This window comes from Emydura macquarii, unplaced genomic scaffold, assembly GCF_026122565.2.
Source record: "Emydura macquarii macquarii isolate MOO-44397 ecotype Brisbane River unplaced genomic scaffold, CSIRO-AGI_Emac_v2 contig_3080, whole genome shotgun sequence".
Classification (NCBI taxonomy): Eukaryota; Metazoa; Chordata; order Testudines; family Chelidae; genus Emydura; species Emydura macquarii.
This window is the reverse complement of record NW_027133217.1, coordinates 3,874,890-3,893,538: the sequence shown is the minus strand read 5'-3', so window position 1 is coordinate 3,893,538 and position 18,649 is coordinate 3,874,890. Positions and strand designations below refer to the sequence as shown.

Genomic DNA, 18,649 nt, shown 5'->3' with positions numbered 1-18,649 from the left:
AGCTTGCATGGCTGTGCCTGACCAGTGGACTTTGCTCTCCTGGGGCTGTCCACACAGCCCCCTTTCCCCAGCACTGACTTCACCCGGAGAAACCCTGTGTGGAATAATGCACAGACAGGATGCCCTGAACAGCAATAGGCTCCCAGGCAAATTGCCAGCCAGTTTTCTAAATCACGCTGCAGAGGGTTGGGGAGATCTAAAGAGAAGAGACAAACAGCAGCCGGAAAGGCACCTGCCCTGATGGGGACCGTGCAACTGAACCTCTGGCTTGTTCCAAAGGCCCGGTGTCATCTCAGCTGCCTTCCACAGCCCTGCTTCACCCACTTCGCTGCCTTAGCCTGGCGCTCCCACAGCCGCGGTTGAGCCTGCGGGAGAGCAGGTGGTAGGAGCGCTTCCAGCTCTCTAGTGCTGCTCACCTGCCCTTCAGCCCCTGGCTGAGACTGGGAACGAGGGCGTGTTAGGGCCCCTGTAAGAAGAGCTCCTAACAGCCATGGGGGGGGGGGGGGGGGAATGTTCATTTCATTTCCTCCAGGATTTCCCCTCCTCCCACAAGCCCCGTCCAGCCCTGCAGCAGCAGCTGATCACTCATTAAACTGCAGCACAAAGGGCAGCACTTGATTCTGCGGCTGGAAACCACATTCACTGGGTTTCATTTATACACAGCCTGCACCCACCCACTGGGTTAAACATCCAACAAACTGGTGTGAGCTGGGCCCACCTGGGGCACATCTCCCCAAGGGCTCCAGCAGCCAGGGCACGGGGCTGGGAGACAGCGGAGCTGGATTCCCGGCTCTGCCAGTGACTTGCTGTGTGACCTTGGGCAAATCTCCTCTGGGCTACAAAAACGATCAAGATAGCAACTGCCCGGGCTGGTTACCAGGTTGGGTCCCAGTCACCCCAGCAGGGGACAACTGTCACCTCACTAGCTCCATGGAGCGGCTCATGCAGTGGTGAAACTACAGAGAGGCCTGTTGCATCAGTCCAACATGAAGCAGCTGTGTTGATTCCTCCCTCCCCCCGATGTACCCCATTGAACCTGCTCTCCCATCCCATCAGTACAGGCCCAGCAGTTGAGCCAGGATCCACTCCCCTCTTCTCAGCCAGCGCAGCTGTATGCACGGACACATCCCGCCAGGGGCAGGAACAGCTGGGATAGCGGCTCCCAGGGGGGCAGACACCCAACAGCCTGCAGGCTTTTGAAGCTAGATTTGCACCTGGCAGCTCCATTCATGGGATTACCCTCATGGCAGCGCACACCACAGCCATGGCTCTGGAGACAGACGTCCCCTATTTGCCCACAGAGCCCGGGCAGCTGCCACGCAGGTTTTCCCCACCCATATGCCGCAGCTGGCAGGTGTTCAGAGTTGCTCTCTGCCGCGAATGACGCTGCGGAGGCCGGCTGCACGGATGGTTCTGTGACCCAGCCAGGACTGAAATCTCCGGCTCTTTTCACACAGTGCCCTGGTCTCCTAGCAGGTGAGGGTGGTGGCCGGTCAGTGAAGATCTTACACATGCCAGGCAGAAATGCCAGCGCCCCTGGAGCGTTCCAACTCCAGCCCACCAACCGGCACAAGGGATCCACACAAACTGACCGAGGGCCAGGAACGGCTAGCTCCACATATGGCAGCCCTGCTGGGGTGAACCGGCCTGACTGCACAAAGCCCAGGGAGCTGTGCCAATACACACCGGCAGAGAATTTGAGCCGACAGCGCTACGTAGCAGCTATTCTGCTCCCACGTCACATCCAGGGACAGTGGGACAGCATGTGGGAGGGGACGGTCAGTGTACGTTTGTCCAAGTGTAAGTTTAAGCCTCCTAAACTTCAGATTCTTTTATTCGTGGAGGGGGGTTGAGGAGGGAAGTTTACAAAACATCCTCTGTAAGTTTAAAAAAAATTGGGGAAATTTAAAGGGACAATGTCAGGTTAAAAAAAATCATTTAAGAAACCCTTCAGCGTGCTAAAAATGCACAAAGATAGCAACCATCTCCAGCTGCCTGGTTTTCAGGGACGCTCTGTTTCCGTGCTACGTCACTCTGCTTGAAGCAGACTAGTTCCATTGTCCATTTTTGCTGCACACCATGTGCCAGCTGCTTTAACCTTGCTGGTTCTCATGCGCCAGCACAGCGGGGTGCAGACATTCACAGCGGGCGACAGTCAAAATCCAAACACGCTCTCTCTTCTATCACGTTCCCTCCCAGAGATTTTCAGTAAAATTGGGATTCAGGAGCAGGTTCTGGATTTTACTTTGGTTTTTTCAAATATCTAACTCTGGGCACATTCCCCAAGGTCCCCATTGTGTCAAAGGTTTGGTCCCGGGCACAGTTATCCCAGGCAGACACACAGGAGTGACCTGTCCTCCTGGCTTTAAACCCTTTGTGGGGTCTGCACACAAGACGCGGTGGGACAGGGTAAGCCCAGCACATTGAGAGAAATAAGCCAGTGCAGCAGTCTTGGGGGCTAGGCTCCACTTAAAAGTTTTACCAGGGTAGCTGCAGTTCTGCTGGCATAAGAAAGTGTTTCTGCTGGTATAAAGGGGTCTACACAGGCGTCTACACTAGGGCAGCGGTTGCATAGATGAGGGCATTAAAAAAAACCAACCAACTAACCCTATAGGCCATACCTGCAGCTGGTGTGAATCGGTGCCATTCGAGGCACTCTGGATCCAGTGACTTCACCGCTGCACTGATTTGTACCAGCTGAAGAACTGGCCCTGTAACTCGAGTCCCTTTAAAACAAGGCCGTAGCAGTTCCAGGCTCCCCAGCCCAGCCTCTCCCACGCTTCCCTGCAGCTCAGTCGTCTGAGTCCGTGTCGTGGCGCCACTTGGCGCGGCGGGCCGGAGGGGACCCCTTGCCGTTCCCCTCACCCCTGGGGGACGAGTGCCGGCTGCGGCGGTCCCTGCTGCCGCTCCTGTCCCTCCTCCGGGCCGGGAGCTGTCGGCGAGGGGGGCTCCCTCCCTTGCCCTCGCTGCTGGAGGAGTCTGTGTCGTGCCGCCGTCTGCCAGGCTGCTTCTGTGCCTGTGGGCCGGGGGCTGAATGGCTGTCAAGCCAGCTGCCTGCAAAGCGCCGGGACGATGATGAATGGTCCTTGGGGCATGAGGCTTTCCTTCTCCTCCTGCAACAGAGAGGATGGGTCAGAGCCTGCGGGGGCAAACCCCATGGCCCCTGAGAGGGACAGAGAACAGGCCCTTGGAGCAAAGGGAGAGCCAAGGGACTGGTCTCTGTACGCTGTAACCTGGCTGAAAGGACAATGCAGGCAATGCTGGGGTACTGCTCCATACAGGGGAGCGTGGCCCAGGGAACGACCCTATCCTGTCCTGTGTCTTCCGCTCCCCTCGAGCACGATCCTGTCCCAAGCCGTGGGACCCAATTCTAGGATGCCAAGAACAAAGTTCTTCCAAATTGGGGGCTGGGTTCTGCTTTCAGCTACACCCAGCTAGACCTGCCGCCACGGCTGTTCACCCTGGATTTATGCCTCTAACAGAGGTCAGAGATTGGCCCTAGAAAAATTCATTCAAAGTGAGTTATTCTCTTGCAAAATCGTTCACGCCTGCTGTTCCGTTAAACCCAGAGACCCGCTTCCTTTCATTCCATCGCCAGGCCCCCGGGCTGAAGTGACAGCAGTACACTTGTAATCAGCCGCAGGTCACGAGAACTGCTGGACGCGTACGGGACACCCAGTGAAATTTTGCTGATCTGCATGACGCTAATCAGCGTGCACTCTAGTTTGTGTACCAAACGCAGAGCCCCTCGGCCAAGATTTCACTGCTGCTGCTACGGAGAGGCCTGTGGGTCCCGGGACATCATTCCTTTTTGCCAAAACATACGTTTCCTGCTATTGCCGGGCAAGATTTTCGTAGGACACCAACACTAAGCTACACCAGCAGATCTGGCAGGGAAGCGTGTGCTGCACTACCCCTGAATCTCCACTGGACTCCCTCGCCCAGACATTAGCAAGGGCTGCAGGCCCCTGGCGTGAGCACCAAGGTCCCTCTGGTCACTTGGCTTTGCAAAAGGCAATATGGGGCCGCGAGTCAGACTAGCGGTTACGGGACAATTTCCCCGTCACGCACATTAACGGCATGGGCAAGGTGCGTTAAAGTGACAACCCTCCACAGAGATCTCCCCGAGCCAGCGTGGGAAGAGGCAGACGGCTTGAGTTCCCCTTTAGACACGGCCAGCTCCTCCTTAGTCCAGGGCAGAAGGAACAAACAAAAAAGCCAGCAGAGGTGGTAGGTCTTGTTTCTGCGATTCCATGAACATGTCAGGGAGTGCGGTAGCTCTTGTCTCACGGCGCCCTCGTGTGTTCAGCATTTGCAAGTGCATCAAAAAATGTGAATGCACTAATATTTAACCTGGTCATGCCAGGGAAGGGTGGGCCAAATGAGAAAAGCCCTTGGGACCCCCCCAGTTCTGATCTCAGACTGGTGTTACACTCGAGTAAGACCATTAACCTCAACTGAGTTACTCCAGGATTATACTGGTACAAGTGGGAGGAGAATCAGGCACCTCGTTTATGCTAAGAACCATCTGCACTGACTCCTCTGTTAACTACTGTGGGCTAGAGTCCTAGTCACAAGCCTGAATCTCCTTGGGCAAGGGGCTGTACAAATGCAGACCAATCAGACAGTCCCCGCCCCAAAAGATCTTACAAACTATTCTCTAAGATATAAAATGTTCTACACACGGCTTCTCTCCCACCATGTGGGGTAAAGGTTTCAAACAGTGGGTGGAGAAACACTTGTAAAAAATATTTAAAAAAAAAAAAAAGCAGGAATTTTTTTTTTAAATGAGCAAACAGCTAAATACCAGCTAGACCCCCAGTTATACTAGAAGTTACAGTCAGACCCAAGTTTCCGTCTATCCCTGATCGGACATCCTGGAGCAGTGGTTCTCAGGACACCGCTGGAGACCGGCAGGCTGGTTTGTAGTCTAGTACCAGAGCAAGAATCCATCGTAACGCCACTGACTGAAATGAGAGAGGGGTTCAGCCATGGGCTCTGGAGTCTGAGATGTGGAACGCTAGGTCTAATGGCCCAAGAAGCATTGTGCTACAGAGAAGACAGGGAGAGAGAAGTCATTTCGCTCTTAATGGATGGAAGATTTGTACTAGCCTTTGGTTGGGGGCAAAGCAAGTGCAGAAGTTGATCAAAAGCTGCTAGAGAGAGATCCGGGGAGGGGTGATGCACTGAGATTGGTAAGAGGCCCAGAAAACATCTACCTGCTGCAACAGAAAAGCACTCCGCAGGTTACTCCACTGAAGGTTTGCACTTCAGTCTCCCCTGGAGAAGGTGGAGTGACTGGCTCAGTATGATGGGTCAATCCACCCCACTGAGTCCCCCCCAGTGAGCCTTCTTACTACCCAAGGAGCTAGCAGATAGACTCAGCTCACATCAGCTCGCTGTCGGTGATGCGGGGAGGGAAGCACTGTAGGCTTCCCCACCTGAGTCAGACAAGCTAGAGACCTCTCCCAGTCCCACGCCTCTGTAACGCTGCAATCAGCACCAGGGGCAGCTGCTGCACGTGGCCTCAGGACATCGCACGGGGTCTCACGAATCAAGGTGCTGCGTCGCCAATGCCAGACAGTCTTCACACCATGCGGAGTGCATCCGACTCCCAGGGCTACGTCCTATTGATCTACTGTCACGAGCCCCAGCTAGTCAGCCCCGGCTAATGCAAACCCTCCGTCACCACCTGCAGCCAATCTGTAATGCTGGGTTACAAAAAGAAAAGGGTTCCCGCCGTGAGACTCCCATGCTGAGCTCCCTTGGCTGGGGGAAGGAGAGAGCACGATGCAGCAGACACCCCTGCCCACCACACAAGGGCTCTGGGGCAGGAGCAGAGAGAGACTTGAAAGGCTGCTTTGTTCTCCCCATGCCTTTGTTTGTGAGCTCCCGGGCCAAGAAGGGGCTCAGTGCAAGAGTAACTGAGTAAAGTTCTCCGGCTTGTGCTACACAGAAGGCCAGAGGAGAAGATCTAATGGTCCCTTCTGGCCTTAAGAGTCGATGACTGCCCTTGTATTTGTACAGCACCTAGCACAACGGGGGCCTGACCCCACTGCCATGAAACAGAACAATAGTGATCAACGACTCGATGTCTAGCTGGCAGCCGGTAAGAAGCGGAGTGCCCCAGGGGTTGGTGCTGGGGCCGATTTTGTTCAACATCTTCATCAATGATCTGGAGGATGGGGTAGATTGCACCCTCAGCAAGTTTGCAGATGACACTAAGTTGGAGGGAATAGTAGGTACCCTTGAGGGTAGGAATAGGATACAGAGTGACTTACACAAATTGGAGGATTGGGCCAAAATAAATCTGATGAGGTTCAGCAAGGACAAGTGCAGAGTCCTGCACTTCGGACGGAAGAATCCCATGCACAGCTACAGACTGGGGACCGACGGGCTAGACAGCAGTTCTGCAGAAAAGGACCTGGAGGTAACAGTGGATAAGAAGCTGGATATGAGTCGGTAGTGTGCCCTTATTGCCAAGAAGGTTAACGACATACTGGGCTGCATTAGTAAGAGCATTGCCAGCAGATCGAGGGAAGTGATGATTCCCCTCTAATTGGCATTGGTGAGGCCGCATTTGGAGTATTGTGTCCCATTTTAGGCCACCCACTACAGGAAGGATGTGGACAAATTGGAGAGAGTCCAGTGAAGGGCAACAAAAATGATTAGGGGGCTAGAGGACAAGACTTGTGAGGAGAGGCTGAGGGAACTAGGCTTGTTTAGTCTGCAGAAGAAAAGAATGAGGGGGAATTTGATAGCAGCCTTCAACTACCTGAATAAGGGTTCCAAGGAGGATGGAGCTAGGCTTTTATTGATGGTGGCAGATGACTGAACACGGAGCTATGGTCTCAAGTTGCAGGGGGGGAGGTCTAGGTTGGATATTAGGAAAAACTTTTTCTCTAGGAGGGTGGTGAAGCACTGGAATGGGTTACCTAGGGAGGTGGTGGAATCTCCATCCTTAGAGGTTTTTAAGCTGTGGCTTGACAAAGCCCTGGCTGGGATGGTTTAGTTGGGGTTGGTCTTGCTTTGAGCAGGGGGTTGGACTAGATACCTCCTGAGGTCCCTTCCAACCCTCATATTCTATAATAGCAGCAGTTCTGGTACCTTTCCCCATGATCTGGGGAGGGGGAGGAGGAGGTGATGGCTACTTCTTTCTTGTGATGTTTCTCCTTTTCCTTCCCTTTCTTGTGTTTTTTCTTCTTCTTTTTCTTCTTCTCCTTTTTGGATTTCTTGCTGCTCTCAGGCCTGCCCGGTTGAAGAAACAGAGACATGCAAATGGCATCAGCGCGTCTTTTAAAGCACAGCTGCATTTGCTGTCCATGGGCTGTCCAGGGGCAATTTGACAGGTCTCAGCCCTGTGCCCGCCCTCAAGGGTCCACCCCCATGGCTGACTCAATGAATGTTTTGCAAGGACGGATTAAGCGCCAATTGCTCACAACAGTCTAGCTGTGTGATTGGTCGCTTCATCACATGGCACTGCTTTTTCCACCCAATTGGTTAGCCTCATCTTTACAAAACCACTTCTGCCCCAAAGCAAGTTAGTCTGGGATTAAATGAATCCCGGCTGCCAACTCCAAGTTTGCCAATGTCCGTACGCAAAAGACTTTGCTGGCAGGGAGCTCTGTGAAATCAAAGCAGGGGCAGACGCAGCCGGGGTGGGGGGGTGGGGCGGAATTTGGTTTAAAGAAACACCCCGCTGTTGGCGAACAGCATCTCACAGTAGCCCGTGAGAGCTCTAGCTATGCATTAAGCAAAAAAGTGGGTTGTTCTTACCAGGCCTCTTCCGCCTTCTCTTCCTTGCCCAGTTTTCTCTTCGCACCTGAGGCCTCTGGACTGTTTGCCACTCTCTGATGCTAGATTTCCAAAAGACAAAATAACGTCAGAGACCGTCGGGCTGAGGGCGCCCACAATGAACAGCACAGAGCAGGTCCCACGGCTCAGAGCTGCTATTCCGAGATGAGACGAGGTGGCAATGTGGCTGGGGGGGTGGGAAGGAGCCCCGAGCACAGGGCTGGCAGCATTCAGGCACCGTCATTCTGGCTTCCACTGGACATAAAGGCTATCTTGCTTCCTCACACCACCGCTGATGAAAGCCATGAAGGCATGGCTGGTGCTGACTGGCTGTGCTTCTTGCAGGAGGGTCCTGTTGCTCAAGACAGGGCCCCACATCAGTCTCTCCTTGACAAAATTCTGCACCCACTTGGACAGATAGAGAAAGGATGAGCCCAAGCCAAGCTCTCCTGAAGGTTGGGGGAAAGGGATTTGGCCCTGGGTGCAAACTTTGGAGGCTCAGAGTTCAGGGAGGTCAGGGGTCAAGAGAGCTTTCAATTCTGTTATCCACGTGCTCTGCCACAGGACATCAGTGATTCACCCACTGGACAGATGAGACCTTGTGGTTAAAGCCCTGGTAAGTCACTTAGTCTCTCTGTGCCCCAGTGCCCTATCTGTGAAAGAGGGCCAATGCTTCTGTATCTCACAGGGGCGCTGTGAGGCACTTGGGTATTAATGAGGGGAGCCAACTCAGCACCTACACAGACACGTGAGTAGGATCAGCCCCTTTAAAAAAAAAAATGAAGCCCTCACACTTTACTTGAGAAACATGAAACTAACCACAGACAGTTACACTCTGGAGTTTCACTTGAATGGTAAAAATTAGCATAGTGTGGACGGAGCAGGGATCAAACCTCTCTTATGCTCTGCAAAGCACCTAGCCTGCAGAACCATGACAAGCACAGGCTGGAAAGACTTACAGTAAATACAGAAAGCCCCAGTTTGGCAGCCTCTTTGTCTTCCTTGGAGAGCATCATCCTGCCAGCAGAGCCACTGGGGGGAAGGAAAAAACGTCAGGATACACACACATGCACACTGTATGATTTTCTCTAGTCACCGTGAGCCATTGATGCTTTTGGAGTGATATCTACCGGTGATAGCAGGGGACTGGACGTCAAGAATTTCTGAGATCTGTCCTCGCTCTGCTACTGAGTAGCTGCTCAATCCTGGCAGAGTCATTTAATTTCTGTGCTGCCTCAGTTTCCTCTTGGGGAAACACTTCCCCTTCCCAGGGAGGGGCATGAGGATTCATCGGTGTTTAGAAAGGTCTTTGAAAATGCTCCAATGAACACGCTAGACCAGGGCACAGTATTACCGTTATTTCACGCTGGCCCTGGATAAGAATCACCAATCTGATCAGATTCCTTCCACTTGTTTTCAGAACGCCCTTGCATTAAGCTCGTACACATCCTGGGCTGACTGGACGCAGAGTCTGTTCCAATCCTTCCTATTAATCCATGTTCAACCTCTACAAAGGAGACCACAATCCACCCCAGAGGTGGCCACTTTTCTGCAGCAGCTGGAAGGATTCCAGCCTAAACAGGGTTTTGGACTGCAGCATATTATATAAATGTAACAGGCTAGTAAAAATACTCCTCCCATTCCCCCAGCGAGCCAACCCCACTGCCCCAATAGGAAGCTGCTCATTGGTTGGCTTTGGTTCATACTTTATGGTTAGATCACTTCCTGTTTGGAAGACTAGTCCCAGTGGCTCAGGGTAGTTGTGTAACGTGGTACTTGGTGCAGTGAGAGGCAGTATGGTCGGGTGGAACAAGCAAAGGGCCACGAGTCTGAAAACACGCTGTTCTAACCCCAGCTTGCCACTGGCTCCCTTTGTCTCCATTTCCCTCATGGGAGAGAGAACAAGGTAACAGCAGGGAGACACATGGGGAAAGACTGCAAAAGATGGGGGGAGATGGGCATTGCAGAACACAGGAATGGCCATACTGGATCAGACTAATGGTCCATCTAGCCCAGTATCCTGTCCTCCGAGAACAGGGTAATTATGGAGTGACCCCACCCCATTGTTCACTCCCAGCTTCTGGCAGTCAGAGGTTTAGGGGCACCCAGAGCATGGGGTTTTGTCTCTGACCATCTTGGCTTATAGCAATTGATGGCCCTCTCCTCCATGAACTTAATTCTTTTTTTGAACCCAGGTATACTTTTGACCTTCGCAACGCGTTCCACAGACTGACTGTGCATTGTGTGAGGTAGCACTGCCTTCTGTTTGTTTTAAACCTGCTGCCTAGCCATGTCATTGGGTGACCCCTGGTTCTTGTGATAGGTGAAGGGGTAGATAACACTTCCTTATTCACTTTCTCCTCACCATTCATGATTTTACAGACCTCTATTATATCTCCCCTTAGTCAGCTCTTTTCCTAGCTGAACAGTTCCGGTCTTTATAATCCCGCTTCATATGGAAGCTGTTCCACACCCCTAATCATTTTTGTTGCTCTGCTCTGAACTATTTTCAATTCTAATATTATATCTTGGAGATGGGGCAAGCAGATCTGTGCACAGTGTCAAGGTGTGGACATACCATGGATTTATATAGAGGCAATATGATATTTTCTGTCTTATTATCTATTCCTTTCCTAATGGTTCCCAACCTTCTCTTAGATTTTTTGACTGCCGCTGCGCATTGAGTGGATGTTTTCAGAGAACTATCCAGGATGACTCCAAGATCTTTCTTGAGTGGTAACAGCTAATTTAGTCCCCATCATTTTGTATCTATAGTTGGGATTATTTTTTCCAGGGTGCATGACTTTGCACTTATCAGCATTGAATTTCATCTGCCGTTTTGTTGCCCAGTCACAGTTTTGAGAGATCCCTCTAACTCTTTGCTATCTGTTTTGAACTTAACCATTACTCATGATGGTTATCATCTGCAAATTTTGCCACCTCGCTGTTTACCCCTTTTTCCAGATCATCTATGATTTTGGGGTCAGCTGCACTCCTACATTCGCCATCAGGGGTTCCAAAGAGAGGGAAAAGCATGGGAGTTCTTATGCTGGTGGGAAATAGCCCTCGAGTTACCTCGAACTCCCCAGCCCCAAGACACGATCCATGTCCTTCTCATCACGCTCTGCTCCATCACGCTTACAAACCTCAGCGAGATCCTAGGAAGGAAGAGTTTAGAAAGAGCAGTAAGTCCATGGAGTGGACCAGGTAACCGCACCCAAGCATTATATGACTGATGGTGCTGAGTTCCCCGATACTGTATTTTCCATCGGAGCATCCCCTGAGGAGCACTTAGGTGACCTGCGTGACCCCAGACTCAATGGTAACAGGTACAAACTCTCAGTAGACTAAGGCCCCACCATCACCACCCCATTTCAAGCAGCGGATCTCAATGCATTTTGCAGAGATGAGGCCCCAGGGCTGACCAAACAGTCTTGCTGAAGTTAATACACAAGTACGGCAAGCCCAATCCTATTCTGCCAGCAGGAGGATAGAGATGATCGACACAGATCCCTCTGTGTGTGTGTGTGTGTGTGTGTGTGTGTGTGTGTGTTGGGGGGGGGGAAGGAGGAGGAGGGGTGTCGTCAGCTACATTCAGAAAGGGCAACCCCTCCTGACTTATCCGTGCTGCATGGAAATTCAGTCCTTCCCTGTCTGTGCTCCATACACAACTTGTGAAGAGCTGGGGGAGCCTCAGGGATCCAAGCGGCGATGTGTAACACTGGTACTCTGCTAGGCCTACAAAACTGCTGTGGGACAATCAACTCCCCAAGGGAGCACAGTCTGGAGGAAATGGCGCTGGAGTGTGTGTGTGGGGGGAGGAGGGCGAGGGGGGTGTCAGGACACCTCAGTTCTATTCCTGACTCTGCCTCTGATCTGCCGGCAAGTCTCTGTGCCTCTCCCATCCTGTCTGTCTGGTCGGTTTAGACTGTAAGCTCTTCTGGGCTGGGTCTGTCTCTCAGTGTTTGTACAGCGCCTAGCGCAGAGGGGCCCTGGCCTCAGTTGGGACCGCTAGACACTACTGTAATATAAATAAATAAGGCCCTGATGGCATAGCCTCTGAGTACTGTAATATCAGTTCACAAAGAGAGGTAAAGTCTGTCTAATAAATTTGCTGTGACTCCTTCACTCATCTTTTTACAATGGCTTATTCGTTATGAAGGTTTCATAGGGTCAGAGACTGAAAGTTCACAAGTCCCACAGCAGTGCATGTTCAGAGCAGTGTACGCTCAGTGCCACTTAAGTGCCAATAATGACAGCCAGATTGAGGGGAAGTTTTAAGGTGTCACCTCTCTGGCAAAACCAAGAGAGCGAGAAATAATCGCTTCCCAGTGGCATGTCCAGCATTTGATTTTTGCTCTGCCAGATCCCAAGATCCGGAAATTTAAAAACCACCTCATTCTGGTTCCCATCATGCTTACCATTTCCCTACTCTGGTTCTGACCCAAGTCCAGCAGTGAATGTCTCCAGAACCAGCACTTCAACTGAAGCAGCTTTGTGTCCCAACTGTCACGGCCGTAACTAGAGTTCAGATACTGGCTATTTAAGTCATGTCAGACTCGGGGCTTGTCTACTGCAGGGAAATTAATTTGGATTAAGGGAGGGTGTGAACTCAAAGATGAATAGCTATTCCTGATCAACTCCCTGCATGGCTGCTCCATGTCCTATGTAGACAAGTCCTTAGAACAGGGGAGGGAAGCGAGATGGTAATCAAAGTGATGTGATCTTTTTTAAAGATCTGACATGTCAGGGCTGGGAACACTTTGAAAACAGCAATACAAATGTTTTATGGACCAAGTGAACTTCCTCAGAGCCCCCGTCATGAATCCAGGATCCGAAATAAGAAACCCAACCATTTCAGTCCTTGTAAGTGACATAATCTGGTTAAAGCATTAGATGTCAGTAGACTCACAAGCCAAGCCCAGATAACCTGGTACAGAGAGAGCCTGCAGCCCTGCTGAGCACCACCTCCCGCTCCCGCCCCTGAATCTCTCGCAAAAAGCCCCCAGGTCTCGCACTCAGACGCCTCCCTTACCTCTTTGCTCAGGCCTGTGGGCTGTTTCTTCACATTCTTGTAGCCCCTGGAAGAAGTAAAACCCAGACAAGTTACAAAAGCAAGCAATGGCTGATTCCCATGTTCAGGGAAAGGGGCTGGGAGAAAGGGATTGAGACGCCAAGATTCCTCCTCCATCAGTTGAAGATCACCAGGTCACTAGACACAGGGTTGCTATTATCTCAAGACTGCAGGGGGATCGGCCTCTGCCAGGCAGTCAGGAAGTTTATCCAGCTGAACCTGGTTGGAGCTCATGAACGCATTTTTATGTCGTTCTCAGACACCACGATGATGGGCACCCTAGAAATAGCTGACAGAGCAGGTGGCCAAGAGTCCCTCAACACTGGATGAATGATTTGCATTATGACAGTGCCCAGAGATCAGTGCCTAACCAAGATCATGGCTCCGTTGCACCAGGCACTGTACAAACATGCAGTTAGAGACTGTGTCCCTACACCAATGAATTTATAAGATAAGTAGCCAGAACAGAGGAACGGGGGAGAGGAAGCAGAGGTGACTTGCCCAGCTGTGACTACAGATTTCAGATCACATGAACCAAACACCAAGGTTCTTTTTAAGCTGTGGTTCTCAACGTATCACAGGCCTTGGAAAGGTCACCTGTTAGACCCACTTGGCATAGACTTACAGAGCCGCCATCATGGCCTCCTGCTCGGCCAGCCGGACTGCAGCGAGCTCAGCTTCTCGGGAGATCGGCACATCGCCTTTCTTCCCCTTCGCGTACCAGGTCAGGTCTTTGCCCTTCTGCCACCTGCCCACCGGAGCCATCAGGGAGTTCCCTGCCATTTAGAACAAGAGAAACCTTCAAGAGACCTAAAGTGTTAGGCCAGCATGAAACGTCACTTCTAAAACACTGTAACAGGACTAACGATAGTCATGCGTTAGGATCATGCAAGGCTGAATGCACAGGTCACTTCACCCAGCTCTTCCACTGACCTGCGGGTTGACTGCAGACCAGGCACTTCACCGCCACATGCCTCTGTTTCCCCATCAGTAAAATGGGACTACTGACCCTAAGCGCCTTTGTAAAGTGCTTTGAGATCTATGGGTGAAGAGTGCCAGGTAATAGCTAAGTGTTGTTCTTGACAAGGTCCATGGCATGATTCAAAGAGAGGAAAAGACAGTGTTTGGGCCAGTTGGTCCCAGCAATTCAGCTTCCACTAACAGCTAATAATAACGTCTTACATTTCTATTGCACTTTCCATCCTTACGGATCCCAAAGGGCCTTGTAACACTCTATATATAGCTGCACTGAAATGAGGTCACCTCTGGGGTGGACGGTGGCAGCCAAATAGCACACTGCACTACGGACAGTTGGAGAAAGGAGGCTGGCCAGATCCAAAGACAAACCACAAACTTACAAGAGTGCAATTTAATGAACACACAGGGAGAACAGGATCTTAGGTTTTTATGTTTGAACAGAAGCTTTATATCACAACAACTCCCCAAGTGCTCTGGCAGCAATACTGACTGCATGAATAGGATTCACTTTGCCGAGCACAGAAATTCAGCCAGCTCTTGGTTGCTTGCCGAGGGAAGGGTAAATTCTCCATCAAGCAGTCTCTTTAAATGGAGACTGGCTGTCTTTCTAAAAAGAGCGGCTTTAATTCCACCTCAAATAATTGGGTTTCCTGCAGGAATCATGTGGTGAGGTTATGTAGGCCAGATTAGATGGTCAGAATGGTCCATTTGGCCTTTAAAAAAAAAAAAAAAAAAAATCTAAGAAACACAGCAGTGTTTCAGGCCATCACCATGACACAGCTTAGGACATGAAGCAAGGAGCAATACTATTATCACGAGAATAACATTAGCACTAATATTCCCGTGCGTCCAGTTCCTTGTTAGCACGTGGGCATCAAATAAAGTAATGGTCACAGCGGGTCCCCTCACATCGACAGCTGCAGCAGAGAAGCAAAGGACCAAATATACCAGGAAGACCAAATCCTCCCTTTAGCTCCAGAAGTGGTGCTCTCAGGTCAGTTTCGTTCCGGCCAGGTGGAGACGGGGGCATGGCAGCAGGGAAGGAGAAGGCATGGTGCCCCTGCTGTGTGCGTCCTGTCGGTACATGAAGGACATCAGCCTCCAGTGCTGCCTGTCGGGCACCTTTCGCAAGAGCTGAATTTACACAAGACACTTTATGTGATGACAGGACCAACTCTTACCCAGGTAATTTTCCCTCTGTTTATCCGTCTTCACATCCTCCCAGTTGAACTGGTCCTGCCCCCCTCTCACTCCTCCTCTGGATGAGCCGAACATGATGCGGGAAGAAACAGCCGGTGGCGCTGGGAATGAAATCGATCACCACGAGGCGCTCAGATCTCTGCCCCGAATCATCCAGATCTAGAAAACACAGCAGGACAATCCCAAGGGTTACAGACCACATCCGACAGCCAAACAGCTTCCACCAGATAGGGGAGACAGGCAAACAACCATGGGAGGGTGGCAAAGGTCTGAATTTCCTAAGAGGGAAATTTACTGCTAAAATCTGCACTGATTCCTGCAGCTGGCGTAGGGTGCTGTGAATAGCAGTGGCCTGTGCTGGCCTGCCCCCACAATACATCAGTGGGGATTCACCTCGAGAGAGTGAGCAAGTGGCATTTTAGCTGGAGATGGCTGCTTTTGTCTGGCTGGGGTTCTATAGGGGATAGAATCCACCCCATTGTCCATGCAGAGTGCTAGCTGTCATTGTCCCAGCCCTACAGAAGAGCAACACTGTCTCACAAAGCAAGGGCAGATTCCTCCAGCCATCCACGCTCTTTGAAGGCTGTCCTGACTCCCAGGCACGTGGAGCAAAAGAAGATGCACTCAGGTCACATCTAGCAGAACACAGGAGTTGCATGCCAGGTTAGACAGCACACAGCATCCTGACACTGGCAGTGCAGTGCTTCAGAGAAAGGCAAAACACCCCCATAGTGCACCTGGCCGATTTTTCATGGTTGTATATGAAAATAAGCTCTTCCTAACCCCCGCGGCAATCAGCTTGTGCCCTGAAGCATGAGATTTGATTTACCCCATATCTTAGCATGTACACCTACTGGTATTTTTATATTGTGCCATGAAAAACAAATACACACAAACACAAACCCTACTTTGCCGACTCGTGGAAACACAAGTTTCCCCCAGCAGAAACCTCACATGAAACAGAAGCAACACAACCTGCTTTTCCCACAGTCACAAGGAACAAAACTGTTCCTCTAGGTTTTCCCATCTCTTTCCACGCTGCCCAGCCCAGCCGCCTACCTCCAATCCGCAACATGCCTAGGGGATGTGGCTGAGAAGCCTGGTGGCTCTAAATTATTCCTTCCTCTGCATTTCACAGGGTACCCGGGTCTCCTCTGCATCCCTGCTTTAGGCCCAGACACTGCCAGCTGTTCCACACAGGCAACACCACTTTCAGCCACATTGACTTGCAGGATTGGGAGGAGGAGGGAGGGTCTTAGGGCCATTTATTTTTGCAGACCGTGTTGGTTGTCAGTGCAGAAATCAACCAGCACCGGGCTCAACAGATGCCCTTACTGCTCATGGAAGTAACCCGGCTGCTTTTTATGCCCAGCCACAGCATGTGTGGCTCACGCAAACCTGCCTTGAGAGACCACACACCCAATTCTCGCTCTCTCACTGCGGCCTTGCTCTATAAGCCAAGAGGCCGATGCCTGCCCTCTGCAGGGAGCAGAGCTCCCCCAGCAAATTATAGGGTGACCAGATGTCCTGATTTTATAGGGACAGTCCCGATATTCGGGGCGTTGTCTTACGTTGGTGCCTATTTCCCCCCATCCCAACATTTCACACTTGCTCTCGGGCAGTCCCCCTACCAGCCAACCCGGCATGGGTTCCCCCCACGCCTTGTTACCAGGAGAGGAGGCGTGCAGCGCTCAAAGGCAACCAGGCCCGGTGCCCACTTCATGCTCCACCGTCCCGGCTGGGCCCTTCGCTTCAGTGTAGCTGCAGGCTCCGGGGGCCTCGATCCCTGCAGCCGGGCCCTCCCGGGGAATCGCCCTAGGGTGCTGCAAGCAAAGGGACCCCCGCCTCTCCTCCTGGCCCCTGCCCGCTGCAGCAAAATGCACCAGAGCTGCCTGCAGCAGGCCTGGGAACAGGCCCCGCCCGCACGAGCCCCATGCCTCGGGAGCTACCACTGCGATGGGCAGGCGGGAGGGAGCACGAGCTGTACCAAGTCGCTGCAGGGACGGGGGGTGCGCAGATGCACTTGCAACCACTTCTGGATGCCCTTGGAGTTAGACTTTTCGGCCAAGCTTGTTGAGGTCACAGCAGGCAGGGAGGATGGGGACCTGGAAGGGGGCTGCTCGCCTCCCACCTGAGCAAAGGTGCCCACGTGGGTAAGGCTCTGAGTCTCTAAATTAACACCCCCAGGGGAGTTTTAACCCCTGCATGTGCAACCTTTTGACTCAGAGCAGTAACAGCTAGGTCTCCTCTGTCTCACCTCTTAAATCAGTATAATTTCTAATCTCCTTCGCTGGGCTGTGGGGAGGATTAACTGACGTTTGTAAAGCACTTAGAAAGTGCAAAACACAGCGTATTAATTGATTTATTGCAGAAGACCCTATAAAAATAAACCAGATTAATATGAAAGGCCCTATAAAATATGAATAGATAAGTTCATATAACAATAAGCCAGAGGCATATAAAAGGCCCTATGAAATATATATTAATATATAAGACCTTATAAAATAAACCAGAGACATAAACCAGAAAGGGACTATGAACTATATAATATATGAATGTATAAGACCCTATAAAACAAACCAGATGCATATGAATGGTCCTATGAAATATATATGAGACCCTAATAAATAAATCAGATGCATATAAATGGCCCTATAAAATATATAATATATGAGATCCTATAAAATAAATCAGATGCATATGAAAGTTCAGTTCTGAAACTTTTAGATTTAGGATTTTTTTAAGAGTTGTTTTTTTACAAAATGTGCCAGAGTATGACGAGAACAACTCTGTGTTTCCAAAAGTGGGAGAACCCCTCACCTGTTCTACTAAATCCCCAAAAGGCCAATCCAGTCAAAATAATTGACCTTATATTGACAAAGTGAGTAGCAGCCCTGAAACTTTGGGTTGATCAAAAGGCCTTTCCCAATATAGAGACATGTAACTGGTTTGAACTAACCAGTCCTTCTCAAGCGCACTTTGAGATGACTTGTTTCTATAAGACCGGGGAGTGAAAACCTGCATCATGCTTAATTCCTACTGAGTTGCAGCCTTAAACACCCCATGCCTCACTTTTCCTAACAGTTAAAATAGGGAAAATAATATGGGGGGAAGGAGGAGAAGGTTATAAGACTTCATTCCTTAGTGTTTGTAAAACATTTTGAGCTCCTCTGAAGAGCTATAGATATACTTATTATTGGTTGCTAATAATAAAAATACTGTTATAGAGCACTTGTCATCCATAGATCTCAAAGCACTTTACAAAGATCAGTATCATGATTCCCATTTTACTGAGTGGGAAACTGAGGCACCAAGAGGTGAAATGACTGGTCCAAGGTCATCCAGCAGGCAAAGGGCAGACCTGGGACTAGAACCAAGGCTTCCAGTGAGTGCATTATCCATTAGGCCACCCTGCCACCCTACAACTTTTGGGCTGTGAAAGCGCATTACTGAATGCTTGTTGGACCATCTAATTCCACACTTCTCATCCTCATCCCCAGGAGTCTGATGTGGCTCCCTGATCAAATCAGCAGAAAGACTCTTACTGGCTTCTGTGTGAGTTGGATCAGGCTCGAGAACCTTTATTCTACCATGCAAACAAAA

General features: G+C 50.8%; 1 protein-coding gene across 1 annotated transcript; it reads right to left on the bottom strand.

Moving 5' to 3' along the window:
• Nucleotides 1–1,081: 1,081 nt before the first annotated feature.
• CUNH1orf35 (chromosome unknown C1orf35 homolog) lies at nucleotides 1,082–16,971 on the bottom strand. Its single transcript, XM_067530458.1, has 9 exons — nucleotides 16,716–16,971; nucleotides 15,028–15,205; nucleotides 13,494–13,644; nucleotides 12,830–12,875; nucleotides 10,870–10,952; nucleotides 8,754–8,826; nucleotides 7,777–7,856; nucleotides 7,108–7,248; nucleotides 1,082–3,113 (listed from the first exon to the last, which is right to left on the bottom strand). Exons 2-9 carry the CDS (start codon nucleotides 15,119–15,121, stop codon nucleotides 2,792–2,794), a joined length of 990 nt encoding a protein of 329 aa, XP_067386559.1. The 5' UTR covers nucleotides 15,122–15,205; nucleotides 16,716–16,971; the 3' UTR covers nucleotides 1,082–2,791.
• Between the last annotated feature and the right edge of the window lie 1,678 nt (nucleotides 16,972–18,649).

Coding starts and splice junctions, on each gene's coding strand:
- CUNH1orf35 (XM_067530458.1), bottom strand. CDS start 15,121: ATGTTCGGCTCATCCAGAGGAGGAGTGAGAGGGGGGCAGGACCAGTTC. Junction 12,876..13,493: donor GAGGCCATGATGGCGGCTCT/GTAAGTCTATGC, acceptor TACTTCTTCCAG/GGGCTACAAGAATGTGAAGA. Junction 10,953..12,829: donor CCACAGGCCTGAGCAAAGAG/GTAAGGGAGGCG, acceptor CTTCCTTCCTAG/GATCTCGCTGAGGTTTGTAA.